The 15,137-nt window shown below is 47.1% G+C and overlaps 1 protein-coding gene across 2 annotated transcripts in view; it reads left to right on the plus strand.

The window, feature by feature from the left end:
• lmx1bb (LIM homeobox transcription factor 1, beta b) overlaps positions 1 to 15,137 on the plus strand; it is a 61,658-nt gene that overhangs the window by 654 nt on the left and 45,867 nt on the right. For both annotated transcript variants that reach the window (XM_077002975.1, XM_077002974.1), the window contains one exon: positions 604 to 787. In XM_077002975.1, the coding sequence (XP_076859090.1) occupies positions 604 to 787 (184 nt within the window). The remainder of the gene's footprint in view (positions 1 to 603; positions 788 to 15,137) is intronic.

Consider the following 15,137-nt stretch of genomic DNA (forward strand, 5'->3'; position numbering starts at 1 on the left):
CAAATGTACTTTCAGAACATGCAGAGTGGCGCTGACCCAAACGGTGAAGATGTGATGTTAGCTCGTTGAATCCCGTCCGGTAACTCGGAGGGTTTCCGCTTCTAACCGCCCCAAATGCTGCTTTCATTTCAATCACAGCACTTAACAGATATTTTACAGAACCATTTTAAATATGGTAATAAATAATGCTAAAACAATATCAATATTCTGTTCGTTATTAATTAATAGTTTAAGAGAAATGTGCCCAAATTTCAAATGTCCGACATACAGAAATCCAAATGTATTTAATCTGGATTCCTGCAGGTTTTCTATTATATGTATATCCTAGTCGTACGTTATATTGTTTATTGTTTATTGGTGTAGCAGGGTCTTCATTCAGGTATTGCTCATATACTCTATGATACTCTATTTTAGCCTAGCTAAATTAACTGCTCGTTTTTTGTGATTGGTTCTCATTTTAAACCTCGTTTTAAAAGAAGAATTAGACGTGACTGCAGCACATAGTCGAATACAATACATAAACCTCCTTCTAATTCTGGACTTTTTCTGTGACTGTGACTGTTTCCAGTGATAGTAATAAGCAGTAATGTGTGTGTTGTGCAGGCTCGGAGTGCCATCACCAGGTGTGTGAGGGGTGCCAGCGGCCCATATCTGACCGCTTTCTCATGCGCGTCAACGAGTCGTCGTGGCACGAGGAGTGTTTGCAGTGTGCAGTGTGTCAACAGCCGCTTACCACCAGCTGCTTCCTGCGCGAGAGGAAACTCTACTGCAAACACGACTACCAACAGTAAGGGCCTGGCCACTCCAAAACACCCAGGCTGTTTCGCTCTTTCATTGTTTCAGCGCACAGAAGTGTGGTTATTTTTTGTATATTACTACCATTTAATAGTGGGCCGTTTTATTCATGCACCTTGAGCCGGCTAACAATTATTCTTACTGAACCATACTTACTAAACTCTTCAGGGTCAGTATGCGTTTGCAGCGTCAAAGTGCTTAATTAAATTTTCCTTAATCTCCGGCTGACACAATTTGACAATGTCCCGATTTCACAATATCCGAAGTCTAATTTATAATAAATTATATATATAATATAATATATATATAAATATATATAATATAAATATAATATAAATATAATGCAGGAAAGCATTATTTACATATAATAAATAACAACAATTTATAAATATAAATATATACATTTTATATTTACCACCGGCACAATATTACTAATTTCTTCTTCACACATGCGGCAAGGTCGTTTTTATTATTTATAAATTCCCTCGAATGCTGCTGTAAGCTGTTTAATTGAGGTGAAATACAGAATCTATTTAATAATCAAAATCGTCAAAATCTTTGATTGTCTCGATCGTAAATACGTGCAGGCCTCGTTTTGCAGGTAGATGGTGGAATATATCGTCCACTCGTCTGAAGTCATTCTGCCTCTTACACACATTCTGAGCTCAGTCTGAGTTCTGTTTACATGTCATCGTCAAAGGAAATGATGGTCAATAGCCTATTGTGGTTAATGTCACATTTTAAAAATGTACGATTATTTTTTAAATTATGAGCGTTATTAATAACCACGTTATATTTATATAAATTAGTGAGTGATTTATTACATTTCTGCTCAAGGCTCACGAGTTCTTGTTGTTTTGCGTATATGTTTTCTATAGCGTTTTTATCTGTAGGTCTATACAAATATTTAGATTTAATGTAGGTTTAACATCTTTAACAACGTGGTTTTACTGTCTGACAGTAGGCCTAATTGTAGACCTTTTTAGTGTTTAATATGATTTAATTATCTGTACTTTTATTTACTGTTGCCTAAGAAGCTACCTAATTGTCTTGTTAAAAACGTTTTGTCGGTGTTATGCGATATTAATGCCTGTATCAGCCTCCACAAATAGCGCTAGTGTTTCTGCACATTTCATTTGGGCCAGTCCGAGAGCGCGCGCTCCCCGTGCGGCAGGTACAGCGCGCGGACGAAGGGCTTGAGCACGCGCCGTGGGTGGTGCTGCTGTAGACCGCGTGTAGACCGCGTGTAGACCGCGGGGTGCACCGTGTTCTGTGGATTTTCTCTTCATGCAAGTTCCCACATTTATGAGGTCCCTCTATCCGATATTTTAAAACATCGCTGCGTCTGTCATGTACTTGGTGGGAGTCATTTATCAGTGCTGGGCAACCCACGATGAAATATGTGCACTATGAGTGTGTGTGTGTGTGTGTGTGTGTGTGTGTGTGTGTGTGTGTGTGTGTCGTCCTGCGTGCGTGACACGGCCTTTAACAGTCCGCTACAACAATGAGGATTTCATAGCTAAAACCTTACATCACCGTGGAGACGCCAGCAGCGCAGAGACAGGCCAAAGTTTATTCACGATGGACATCGATGGGGATTTCTTTAGCTGTGTGTGTGTGTGTGTGTGTGTGTGTGTGTGTGTGTGTGTGTGTGTGTGTGTGTGTGCACGCACATGCTTGTACAGGAATGCGCCAGAAAATGTATAAACCTTTAATTCATTTTATGTTTTTAATGCCCCTAAAAGTAGGTAGATGAGCATTTTTCATCCAACTCACTAGGCCTTTTCTAAAACAAAAATATTAATACCTTAATCATTTCCCTTGCTCTCCTTTACTTTTCTGTGTAAATAGTCATGAGACATTTCGACATTAACCGACTGACAAGCCGATAGGTGCAGACTGTGATACAGTAGACTACAGCCCTGACAGACTGCGTGAATCAGTCTACAGCCCTGACAGACTGCGTGATTCAGTCTACAGCCCTGACGGGGTCTACATCGCCGCATCACCACGCTCATTATGCTTCCGCCATTCCATCATTCCGGCCGAGAAGGCAGTAGTGCTCGCTCGCTTTTCTCACAAAAAAGTAACCTATTTGTTTATTTGATTCGCACTGATGGGCCACTTAGAGATGTAATTGGCACCTTTTTGACTTTTATGACATTCGTTTAAGGTTGTACTTGTCATCCGCGAAGCGCCCTTGGCTGACGGCAAAGCGCTTGGCCGGTTCGCTGGAACTCTGCCTAATAACATTCCAGCATCAATTGATTCATACGCTATAATCATTAGACCCATAAATCACAGTATTGGGCAACATTCATATTCTCACCTCTCCGCCTGCAATTTACAGCGCGGGCTTCACAGGCAGGATTTATGGCTTGTTTTGAGGCCAGGGTTTCAGTTCATTACTAGATTTATAAGAAATGTGAACAAAATCATATTATTTAAGGATTTACTATAAAATAATGTCACACATTTGATGTATTCCAAAAGGACCCAGCAGACTCAGACAATTCTTAATAAAAATACAATATATGCCATTCATTTAAATATTAAAACTAGTATAATAATAATAATAATAATAATAATAATAATAATAATAATAATAATAGCAGTAGTTGATTTAATAAATTCAGTTTGATGATTAAATGGTTGACTAATATTTTTGGCGGTAATTAAATTTTTCTCCCATATAATCTTCAACCGTGAGCATATCCAGAATTCTTAAGAAAATTGACGTGTGCCTCTTTTAATAATAAAGAAAGTACATTGAAAAAGTACAATATTTGCAGTCCCATCAGAACTGGGAAAATAAGATCTCTAAATGTTTATAGTGGTTTTCTTCTTTACCAATAACGTATTTAATGAACTAGTAAGAAATAGATTTATTTAATAATAATTATTTATATATATATATATATATATATATATATATATATATATATATATATATATATTAGTAAAGTACACACAGTTTCCAGGAAAACAGGACTTTTTGGACAGATGTACATATAAAAAAAAGAGATTTTTGCTTTTTATAAGCATTGTATTGATTGGCCTTAACATATGTGTTTTATAAAAAACATCAACCAATAGAATCAATTTTACACATGCCAGTCACTGCACACTACAAGCAGCTTACAGACGCCTTAGCTAACTGTGCTACATAAGCATTTAGCACAGACATCTCAGCTAATTGTGCTACATAAGCATTTAGCACAGACACCTCAGCTAACTGTGCTACATAAGCATTTAGCACAGACACCTCAGCTAACTGTGCTACATAAGCATTTAGCACAGACACCTCAGCTAACTGTGCTACATAAGCATTTAGCACAGACATCTTAGCTAACTGTGCTACATAAGCATTTAGCACAGACATCTCAGCTAACTGTGCTACATAAGCATTTAGCACAGACATCTCAGCTAACTGTGCTACATAAGCATTTAGCACAGACACCTCAGCTGCATTATACGTTTTTGGAAGTCATCTACTCCTCAGCCACTCTGCCTTAGCCTAAATGTGGGTGAGCCCAAGAGAAAGAGACAGAGATACAGAGAAAGTGACAGAGAGAGAGAGAGAGAGAGAGAGAGAGAGAGAGAGAGAGAGAGAGAGAGAAGTTTTTGTTTATTTCTGTGCTTTAGATGTGACTTTGAGCAGTGTGTCGTGATACTCTAACTGTTCACATCAAAGTAACAAAATGGTTGGTGCATGCAAGAACTTCACTACATTTATTTTATTATGTGGGTCACTGATTATGTGAGATAATGATCACTCTTCTGACTGGTGTTGTTGATCACTCTTCTGACTAGTGTTGTTGATCACTCTTCTGACTGGTGTTGTTGATCACTCTTCTGACTAGTGTTGTTGATCACTCTTCTGTCTGGTGTTGTTGATCACTCTTCTGACTGGTGTTGTTGATCACTCTTCTGACTGGTGTTGTTGATCACTCTTCTGACTGTTGGTCACTTTTCTGGCTGTTAACTTCCTGTAGTCCTTTAAAGTTACAGCCAGGAATCTTTATTATTTTTCATATTTTGATAAAACATTTCCTTGTTTCCGTTCCCCTGTGCCACCTCCCCTCAATCCACCAAACTTTACATATGCAAATCAGTTTAAGGTGGAAAAGCACTAGTGTTGTCTTATGTGGTACTGGTGTGATATTTTGTGGTACTGGTGTTGTCTTATGTGGTACTGGTGTTGTCTTATGTGGTACTGGTGTGATATTTTGTGATACTGGTGTTGTCTTATGTGATACTGGTGTTGTCTTATGTGGTACTGGTGTGGTATTTTGTGATCCTGGTGTTGCCTTATGTGGTACTGGTGTGGTATTTTGTGAAGCTCATGGTAGCTTAGGTGTGATGTCAGGTCTAGAGGCAATTTATCCAGAAGTGAAGAGATGTGTCTGGACCTCCCCAGTGTGCTGATGGTAGATTTGAAGGCTGGGGGCCACCATGTGTTGTTTTTTAATTAGCCCTGCTTGGCACGTGGGGTGCGGCGTTTGCGCTGACTAGGCCAGATTTAGGCACTGGCTGTGCAACGCTGGACTTCCAGAACACTGAACCCTCATGAGTCTGAACCCTCATGAGTCTGAACCTATACACATCATCTGCTGACCACCCGCCCACCTTTTACCCACAGTGCCACTGCACCATGTGGCTGTGTTTTTGTCTGAAAGTGCTCCACTGTGAGGAATTACCCACCAGATCCAGGACTGGAGCCACCAGACCCAGGGTCCCTCCACCAGACCCAGGGTCCCACCACCAGACCCAGGGTCCCACCACCAGACCCAGGACTGTAGCCACCAGACCCAGGGTCCCACCACCAGACCCAAGGTCCCACCACCAGACCCAGGACTGTAGCCACCAGACCCAGGGTCCCACCACCAGACCCAGGGTCCCACCACCAGACCCAGGACTGTAGCCACCAGACCCAGGGTTCCCTCTAACAGACCCAGGGTCCCTCCACCAGACCCAGGGGCTGCACCCTGGCTCAAAGGGTCAGGCATCAGGCTCAAAGTTGCAATGTTTTACCATAAATAATGTCTACAGATTATTTTATTTTACCAGGAAAGCATTTAGTTTTTGAATGTAGCAGCACCATCATTATTTTTTTTATGGTAAAAAACCTTTGCTCACCGAGAGTTCATTTGCTATTAACTACATTGCTGGTTGAACCTAACATTCCTCTAGGTGCTCCATAGCATTAAATATGCATTAAAATATGCATTAAAAATGAACTAGTCTATACCCAGTTAGCTTAGCACTCCCACAACCTCCTTAGTGCAGTTTTTGTATTGGGCTTAATCACAGAATCCTCACTTAGCCTCTTAAGCTCATTTTCAGTTATATAAAAATAAATATTTTTTAGATATGAGCCCTTATATATACCTGACAGATAAGACATGGTTTCCTGAGAAAGAAAGTATAGGTTGAAATGTTACATTTGATATGCTTTAATAAATTAGGGACATTTTCTGGTTCATACACCCTGATTTAACGAACCCCAACGCTTGTTACACTTAGGACTGTTTATGTTTAAGCTGCCTATGTGAGTAGACAGTAAAACCTGGAAGATTGACCTCATATTGCTTCACTGCCTTTAATCTTTACACAGATCCAGTCGATAATGTTTGTTGCACAGTGTTTGTGTTCTTGTGTCGTGCCCCCGTATGACCGTAGGCATGGTTACCTTCCCGCCTGTCTTTTCTTGGAAGGAGTCGTAGAATGTGGAGGTCCGGTGAGAGGTGAGGTCTGGCGTGCCCCCGTCTGGCTGGCGTGGACCCCACCTCACGCCTCCGCTGCTCCGGCATCTCGCGCCCAGCCGGGAATGAGCTCGCATGGGGGTGTCGAGCGGTGGCAAGGCGGTGCCGGGGGGCGTCCCGGGGCCCCTCGCTCTCACATTCTGGCCCTCCGTGCGGACGCTGCTCAAGGGTTTGCGTTTAGCTCCGTGCACAAGGTGTGGCGTGACCCCCGTCCTGTGGCGTCACTCCTGACAGGACCGGCGTGCGCTCGGTCACCTGGTCCGTGTGTCTGCGCTGGTGCTCGCATTTGTTTCGACACTTTTTGAATTGCAAAGCGGTTCTGGAGCAAACCCAGGGTGAAAGTTCTAAACCTAATGATCCAGATCATTTACTACAAGTGAGACAGTTCTGTCTCTCATCACTCTGTGTCTCTCTGCGTCTCCCTCACTCTGTGTCTTCATATCATAATGAGATTAGAGTGCCTCTGCAGCGGTAGTTGTGAGACCTGCCTGTGTATCCTGGGCTGTCTCACTAAGCTCTTGGCTGTTTTGTCCTGAATGGTGGCCGGCGGAAGCAGTCTGGTCTAATCCCTTTATACGTGTCGGGGGAGCAGAAAGAAGAATGCGGTGAAATGGGACAGTGCTCTGGAATGGCACTAGCACGGACTCTGTATCCTACACACACACACACACACACACACACACACACACACACACACACACACACACACACACACACACACACACACACACACACTCTCACACACACACACAGACACTCACACACACACACACACACTCACACACACACACTCTCACACACACACACAGACACTCACACACACACACACTCACACACACACGCACACGTCCACACCACCACCCCTACACACACACACTCACACACACACACACACACACACACACACACACACTCTCACACACACACACAGACACTCACACACACACACACACACACACACACACACACACACACACACTCTCACACACACACACAGACACTCACACACACACACACACACACACACACACACACTCTCACACACACACACAGACACTCACACACACACACACACACACACTCACACACACACACTCTCACACACACACACAGACACTCACACACACACACACTCACACACACACGCACACGTCCACACCACCACCCCTACACACACGTACATTTTGTCATGACTAGAGACCAATATATTTTCACAATTTAAACATGTTTGTCTATTTATTTATCCATTAGTTCATTTATTTCTATGTTAATGCAGCAGGTTAATGTTCAAAAGGCCCTGTTTGTGTGTTCTTCATCAGTATCGTTTGTCATGGTCCTTCTGACCAGTATCAGTGTGTGTGTGTATATATGTCCACGCTCCTCTGAACCTCATGAGAGGGGCAGGACGCCGGCGTGGGTGAAGAAGCCCCTCCACCTCCTGCAGGAGGCCCAGTTGCTGGTCTTTGTGCCTGCTCGGGCCTCCTGTGTCCGGGCTTAGCAGCGCCTGCACCGCACCCTCTCAGCGCTGGAGGTAATCCGTCCCCGGCCCCAGAACCCCACAGCGCTTTATTTACTCATTCAACTGGTTGGAAGTCTGTTAGACTGCCGATCAGATGCACTGAAACCAATCTGATTACTGCAGCTGGCCGGGTCTGGACCCTCCTCACCAGGACAGTGGAGGTGAGAGGAGTGATCTCACTCAGCAGGACAGTAGTCTGGCCAGGGACCACTCCCACAGCCCTCCACAAATCACCACACCAATATATTGCCATTACAAGAGAAGCCTCATATTGGAAATGATCAGTGAGGCATGTAAGATGCTGATATCGGTTCATAGGCTCTGCAGACTATAAAAGGTTCATTATTTTGCATGTAAAAATGTTATCACTCCTTCATGGTGCACTTTTGGCCCTGTCTCTTTTGATCCATCCACCTTTGGTGACCTCTTAACACACTGCGAGACATAATACTTCCTGTTAATAGCATGAATCGGACCAAGTCCAAGATGTCCTGGACGGATCCGGAGACGTGTCATGTTGTCCATTAGAGCAGGAGCGTCAGGGCTCAGTTGTGTGTGTACGGGGCCAAATCGTGAACCCCAACCTCAGTGGGCTGTCAAGAACTCTAAGTATGCCTCGCTCCCTGCAGTGCCTAGGGACAGTGGGGCCAGTGTGTGTGTGTGTGTGTGTGTGTGTGTGTGTGTGTGTGTGTGTGTGTGGGGAGGGGGGGCTTTAAGTAAACTGAAAGAACAACATTTGGCCCCTGCGAGCACCGTGGAGGCCCCTCCTGTCCTCAGTCCTCCTCTCCTTCTCTCGGCTGGGTTTTCGGGGATGACTACGGAGTGGCCCTGCGCTGACTGGGCTAAGAAAAACAAACGCAGCCGCGGATCACAGCGGATCACAGCGGATCACATTTCAGTGTCTCCCAGCCTCGGCAGGACAGGGAGCCCCCACCCCACCCCCCCCCCACCCCCCCTCCACCCGCAAGCAGCTAAAATGATTTGTACTGGAGGTCGGCCGACCTGTGGCAGCTTCAAAAAGCGGCAAGGGGAAATATTTGGAAGATAGAGAGGCTAGGAGGAGTGGAGGAGTGGATAGGAGGTAGAGCGATGGGAGGAGGAGACCACGATGAGTTAGAGGGGGAAGAGAGGAGGTGGCCCGCCAGCGCCGAACAGTTATACACATACAGATGTTGGCTTACCAAGTGCTTGGCCTGAAAGTTGGAAGGACTCAACAGACAGACCAGTCAAAGATAATTTGATACAAGCATGAGATCATAGGATTGATAGGAACGCAGAATTTTTCATTTTCCAAGTAAATGGAAGTATTCCTCAAGTTAACGGATCTTGTTTTTGTAAGCGAGGGTTGTTTTGGCCGGGCTCTGTGTGATGTCAGCTTAACTCCGGTCCTGTTGCTGTTTGACCAGGGCTGCCATCTTTGTCACAGTGAGCAATGAAGAAAAGAAAGGAAGAAAGAAAAGAAAAGAACCCCCCCCTTCAAAAAAATGAACCTGATCATCACTGCAGTTCCCTCCCTCTCTCTCTCCCTCTCTCTCTCCCTCTCTGTCATCCCTCCTGGCTGCTTGCTAATATTTCTCTGAAAACAGTGACAATACATCTTCCTGGGAAATTCCTGCACTCGTGAACGCTGCAAAATGATCTGCTCATGTGAGGAAAAGACTAGATGAAGGAATGAGATATTGAAGCTCCCAGAAACGGCATAAAACTCTGATCTTGATTCATTCTGTAATGCCATGTTAATGAAGACACATGTACCTTTGACAGTCAGCTTTATATATATATATATATATATATATATATATATATATATATATATATATATATATATATATATATATATATATATGTTTGGATCATATATAATTTCAAATAGCACTTTGCGATTTGTTTCAAATGTAAAGTGCATTACAAATAAAATGTATTATTATTATTATTATTATTATGTGCCAGAATATCTGGGACAAAAAACTAAATTAGTGTCAAACACACACAGACCAAAGTCCACAGTGCAACAGTACGTCCCTGTTGTACTAGTACCTGCTCTAGTACCTGCTCATAGTTGTTACATGAACATTTGATCGTTTTGAGATCAAATATATATATTGCTGTAGAGATCTCTCATCATAAACATTTATTACCTTTCTGACAATGTAAGCAATTTTCAAAGCCTGCTAACTTCACATGTGAAACATTGAGGCTGACCCACTCGGCAGCGCTGGCCCACGTGGACGCTCCTCCCCTGGGTCTGTACTGACGGAGCGACTGAGCGTGCCAGTGGAGCCCCCCCCTCCACCCCCCACTGTGGGCGTCTGTCTGTTGTCAGGCATGAGGAGTGGCCCCTGGCCCTACCACTAGCTGGGGGGAAAGCCGTCCTGACCCCAGGCCCCCCGAACATGAAACCGGAGCCGGCGTGTGGCGCTCGGAGCTCAGCTGGAGAGGCGGTGGTGCCATGACCCGGTCTGCACCGGCGCGGCGTGCGGTAGGCTCCTCTCAGTCCCGCCTGAGCGCAGGACAGGCAGGAGGCCCGTGCCAAACCACCTGCAGCCACGGCCCGAGAGCCTCGCAGCCAAAACGCCTCCATCTGTCCACTAAGCAGCTACGCAGAGCCTTGGCAACTGCTTCTCGCTCGGTGTAGTGTTCTTCTCTGTGTACACATGGTCTTGGGGCGTTTACAATCCAGGCTCGGAGATGTTCTCTGCTCATTTTCAGTTTTATGGAGGAAAAACCCTCAGTGCAATTATTAAAGGTGCGTTATGAATCGTTCCGCACGTCACGCTGCACTTTGGTACTCTGTATTGTGATTACTGCCACATCTGTTTTTTTGAGACTTCAACTCATAAGTTGTGTGTACGTTTGTGTAAGCTGCCATGTTGGTTTGTCAAGCACTAGAAGATGTTGGCACAAACAATGTGTGGGTCTCTCTCTCTCTCTCTCTCTCTCTCTCTCTATCATTCTCTTTCTCTCTCTCTCTCTGGCATCTAGCCACAACAGTGTATGATTCTGTGAACCTTTCTTTCTTCCCTATGCGTTTACTTGGCAAGCCGAGCAAAATGAGTTGTATCGCTCAAAGAAATTCACAGAAATTGTCGGCCACGGTGACAGAGTCCCTGACACAAGAGAGAAAAAACATGATCCTGTGAGTGGTGTTAAGTGCCACTGTGTTGGGCTTTGAAATGGAGCATGGAGGTTTGGTCACAGCTTATGATTCCTCACAGGATGCTTTTCATGACTTTCCCCTGTCACCGCTTCTCCACCTCAGAGCAGCTGTCAGTCACCCACAAACTGTATTTGCATACAGTTGCAACTGCGCACTGAACCTTTCTGTGCTCTAGCTATACACGTTCATCATGGTGACGAATGATGAGTCAGAGTGGAAACACACTCGACTTACACAAACGCAATCTGCTCACACCCTCCAAAAACTGTTCTGTGGAGCTGTTGTGTGTTTTTCTTTGGTGTATGTGTTGTATGTGGGTGTGCGTGTGGGTTTGGGTGTGTGCATCTGTGTCTGTGCATGCGTTTGTATGTGTGTGTGTGTGTGTGTGCACCTACATGCATGTGCATGTGTGTATGTATGTGTGTTGGTAATTTGTAAATAGAAACATTGTGAGGTTATATCTGACAGCAGGCTGCAGGGCTTGTGGGTACAGGCTTTTAAAGAGCCGGTGTTCTACTCTTTTGCAAGAGGAGGGCAGCTGGTGCCTCCTTTCAACAATCTGGCTTGATCTGCAGGTTACACACACACACACACACACACACACATACACACACACAGCACATCTGTATCCCACATGCTTGGATGTACATGCAAACATGCACATGTTGTCAGATTTGAAACTATAATCAAATTAATTGGTCCGTCCTTCCTTGGAAACAAAGCATATACTGTAGGTATAAAACATTTCTTCTCTAGAGCTACATCGTCATGATATTAACCAGAAGCTGTCCTCCGAGAGCATGGTCAGAAGTAGTTTGGAGGTCCTCTAACATGGCATCCTAATACAAAATCCAAATTGCACACAAGAGCGAACACCTCATGAGAGAGAAATAGATAGCAACACCAAAGTTAAGAATTAGCCATTAAGAAGGATTTTTTTTTCACATTCCAGTTATAAATCATGGAATGTGAAGGTGCATTTTTTAGGTGTATTTTTTCTTTGAATCAATGAAAAGTTAATTTAGGCATATGTGTTATGCCTTTGTTCATGCAACATGAGTTAAAAAGTATTTTCCACACAAGGGAAAAACATCTGAAGTGTGTTTCTAATCCTTATTAACATTCTCTAAAGTCATGAAATATAGTGTTAGTGTCACACTGCACCCCATGTGTGTTCTTCCCCCCAGCACGTATCTCTCAGGACCAGATCTACTAGGTGGACTGTGGTGCGTTATTTTACTATAGGTTTTAAGTTCACCACGACCCTTATTCAGGTCTCTCTTTCACTTATCTCTCCCTCCTTCCTTTCTAAACTTGTGTATTCAGGTGTCCCTTCAATCATATTCAGTGATTTCATCATTGAAGTGAATGCAAATGAATTTCTATGAATTTTTACCAGAACCTGGAGTACATTTGAGAGCATGTTATCACCATGGCGACCACCATGGACCATCCTTGTGATCTTCACGCAGACAGCCATATGTGTTTTGGCATGTCAACTCTGCCCCCCCCCAAACTCAAGGAACCATAGCATGATCCATCAAAATGCCATTTTTCTGCATTCTCGGTTACTCAGGGCTGCAGGGAACTGTGGGTATCCCCCACCCACCGGCCGCGTCCTGCTGAAGAAGAGCTTGATGCCAGCCATGCGTGGGATCTCGATGAAGATCCACCATAGGTGTGCAAAAATATTGCATTCCAGAATGAATTAGTGGCTGGAGAGAGTGAGCCAGAGATGCAGGTTTATGGTGGGAGCCAAAGCTGGAACATCTAACAGCCCCCCAGCCCAGTGAGGAGAGACGGGCCTCACCCCCCATCTAACAGCCCCCCAGCCCAGTGAGGAGAGACCGGCCTCACCCCCCATCTAACAGCCCCCCAGCCCAGTGAGGAGAGACCGGCCTCACCCCCCATCTAACAGCCCCCCAGCCCAGTGAGGAGAGACCGGCCTCACCCCCCATCTAACAGCCCCCCAGCCCAGTGAGGAGAGCCTGGCCTCACCCCCCATCTAACAGCCCCCCAGTCCAGTGAGGAGAGACCGGCCTCACCCCCCATCTAACAGCCCCCCAGCCCAGTGAGGAGAGACCGGCCTCACCCCCCATCTAACAGCCCCCCAGCCCAGTGAGGAGAGACCGGCCTCACCCCCCATCTAACAGCCCCCCAGCCCAGTGAGGAGAGCCTGGCCTCACCCCCCATCTAACAGCCCCCCAGTCCAGTGAGGAGAGACCGGCCTCACCCCCCATCTAACAGCCCCCCAGTCCAGTGAGGAGAGACCGGCCTCACCCCCCATCTAACAGCCCCCCAGTCCAGTGAGGAGAGACCGGCCTCACTCCCCCTCTAACAGCCCCCCAGCCCAGTGAGGAGAGACCGGCCTCACCCCCCATCTAACAGCCCCCCAGCCCAGTGAGGAGAGACCGGCCTCACCCCCCATCTAACAGCCCCCCAGTCCAGTGAGGAGAGACCGGCCTCACCCCCCATCTAACAGCCCCCCAGCCCAGTGAGGAGAGACTGGCCTCACCCCCCATCTAACAGCCCCCCAGTCCAGTGAGGAGAGACCGGCCTCACCCCCCATCTAACAGCCCCCCAGCCCAGTGAGGAGAGACCGGCCTCACCCCCCATCTAACAGCCCCCCAGCCCAGTGAGGAGAGACCGGCCTCACCCCCCATCTAACAGCCCCCCAGCCCAGTGAGGAGAGCCTGGCCTCACCCCCCATCTAACAGCCCCCCAGTCCAGTGAGGAGAGACCGGCCTCACCCCCCATCTAACAGCCCCCCAGTCCAGTGAGGAGAGACCGGCCTCACCCCCCATCTAACAGCCCCCCAGTCCAGTGAGGAGAGACCGGCCTCACTCCCCCTCTAACAGCCCCCCAGCCCAGTGAGGAGAGACCGGCCTCACCCCCCATCTAACAGCCCCCCAGCCCAGTGAGGAGAGACCGGCCTCACCCCCCATCTAACAGCCCCCCAGTCCAGTGAGGAGAGACCGGCCTCACCCCCCATCTAACAGCCCCCCAGCCCAGTGAGGAGAGACTGGCCTCACCCCCCATCTAACAGCCCCCCAGCCCAGTGAGGAGAGACTGGCCTCACCCCCCATCTAACAGCCCCCCAGCCCAGTGAGGAGAGCCTGGCCTCACCCCCCATCTAACAGCCCCCCAGCCCAGTGAGGAGAGACTGGCCTCACCCCCCATCTAACAGCCCCCCAGTCCAGTGAGGAGAGACCGGCCTCACCCCCCATCTAACAGCCCCCCAGCCCAGTGAGGAGAGACCGGCCTCACCCCCCATCTAACAGCCCCCCAGTCCAGTGAGGAGAGACCGGCCTCACTCCCCCTCTAACAGCCCCCCAGCCCAGTGAGGAGAGACCGGCCTCACTCCCCATCTAACAGCCCCCCAGCCCAGTGAGGAGAGACCGGCCTCACCCCCCATCTAACAGCCCCCCAGCCCAGTGAGGAGAGACCGGCCTCACCCCCCATCTAACAGCCCCTCAGCCCAGTGAGGAGAGACCGGCCTCACCCCCCATCTAACAGCCCCCCAGCCCAGTGAGGAGAGACGGGCCTCACTCCCCATCTAACAGCCCCCCAGCCCAGTGAGGAGAGACCGGCCTCACCCCCCATCTAACAGCCCCACAGCCCAGTGAGGAGAGACCGGCCTCACCCCCCATCTAACAGCCCCTCAGCCCAGTGAGGAGAGACGGGCCTCACTCCACAACCAAGCACTGACCATGAAGACCAAGAAGCAGCAGGGAGAAGGAGGGAGAAAGGGAGGGATGGAGAGTGAGATACAGAGAGACACGGAAGGAGAGATGGAGGGAGAGGGAGAGTTGAAGAGAGGAGAAATGAGTTTAGCGTCTATGGCTTTAAAATAGATTTACACTGCAATCTTCAGAATGTTTCCCTTCAGTCAGCAGCTCCA

This window comes from Brachyhypopomus gauderio, chromosome 4, assembly GCF_052324685.1.
Source record: "Brachyhypopomus gauderio isolate BG-103 chromosome 4, BGAUD_0.2, whole genome shotgun sequence".
NCBI lineage: Eukaryota > Metazoa > Chordata > Actinopteri > Gymnotiformes > Hypopomidae > Brachyhypopomus > Brachyhypopomus gauderio.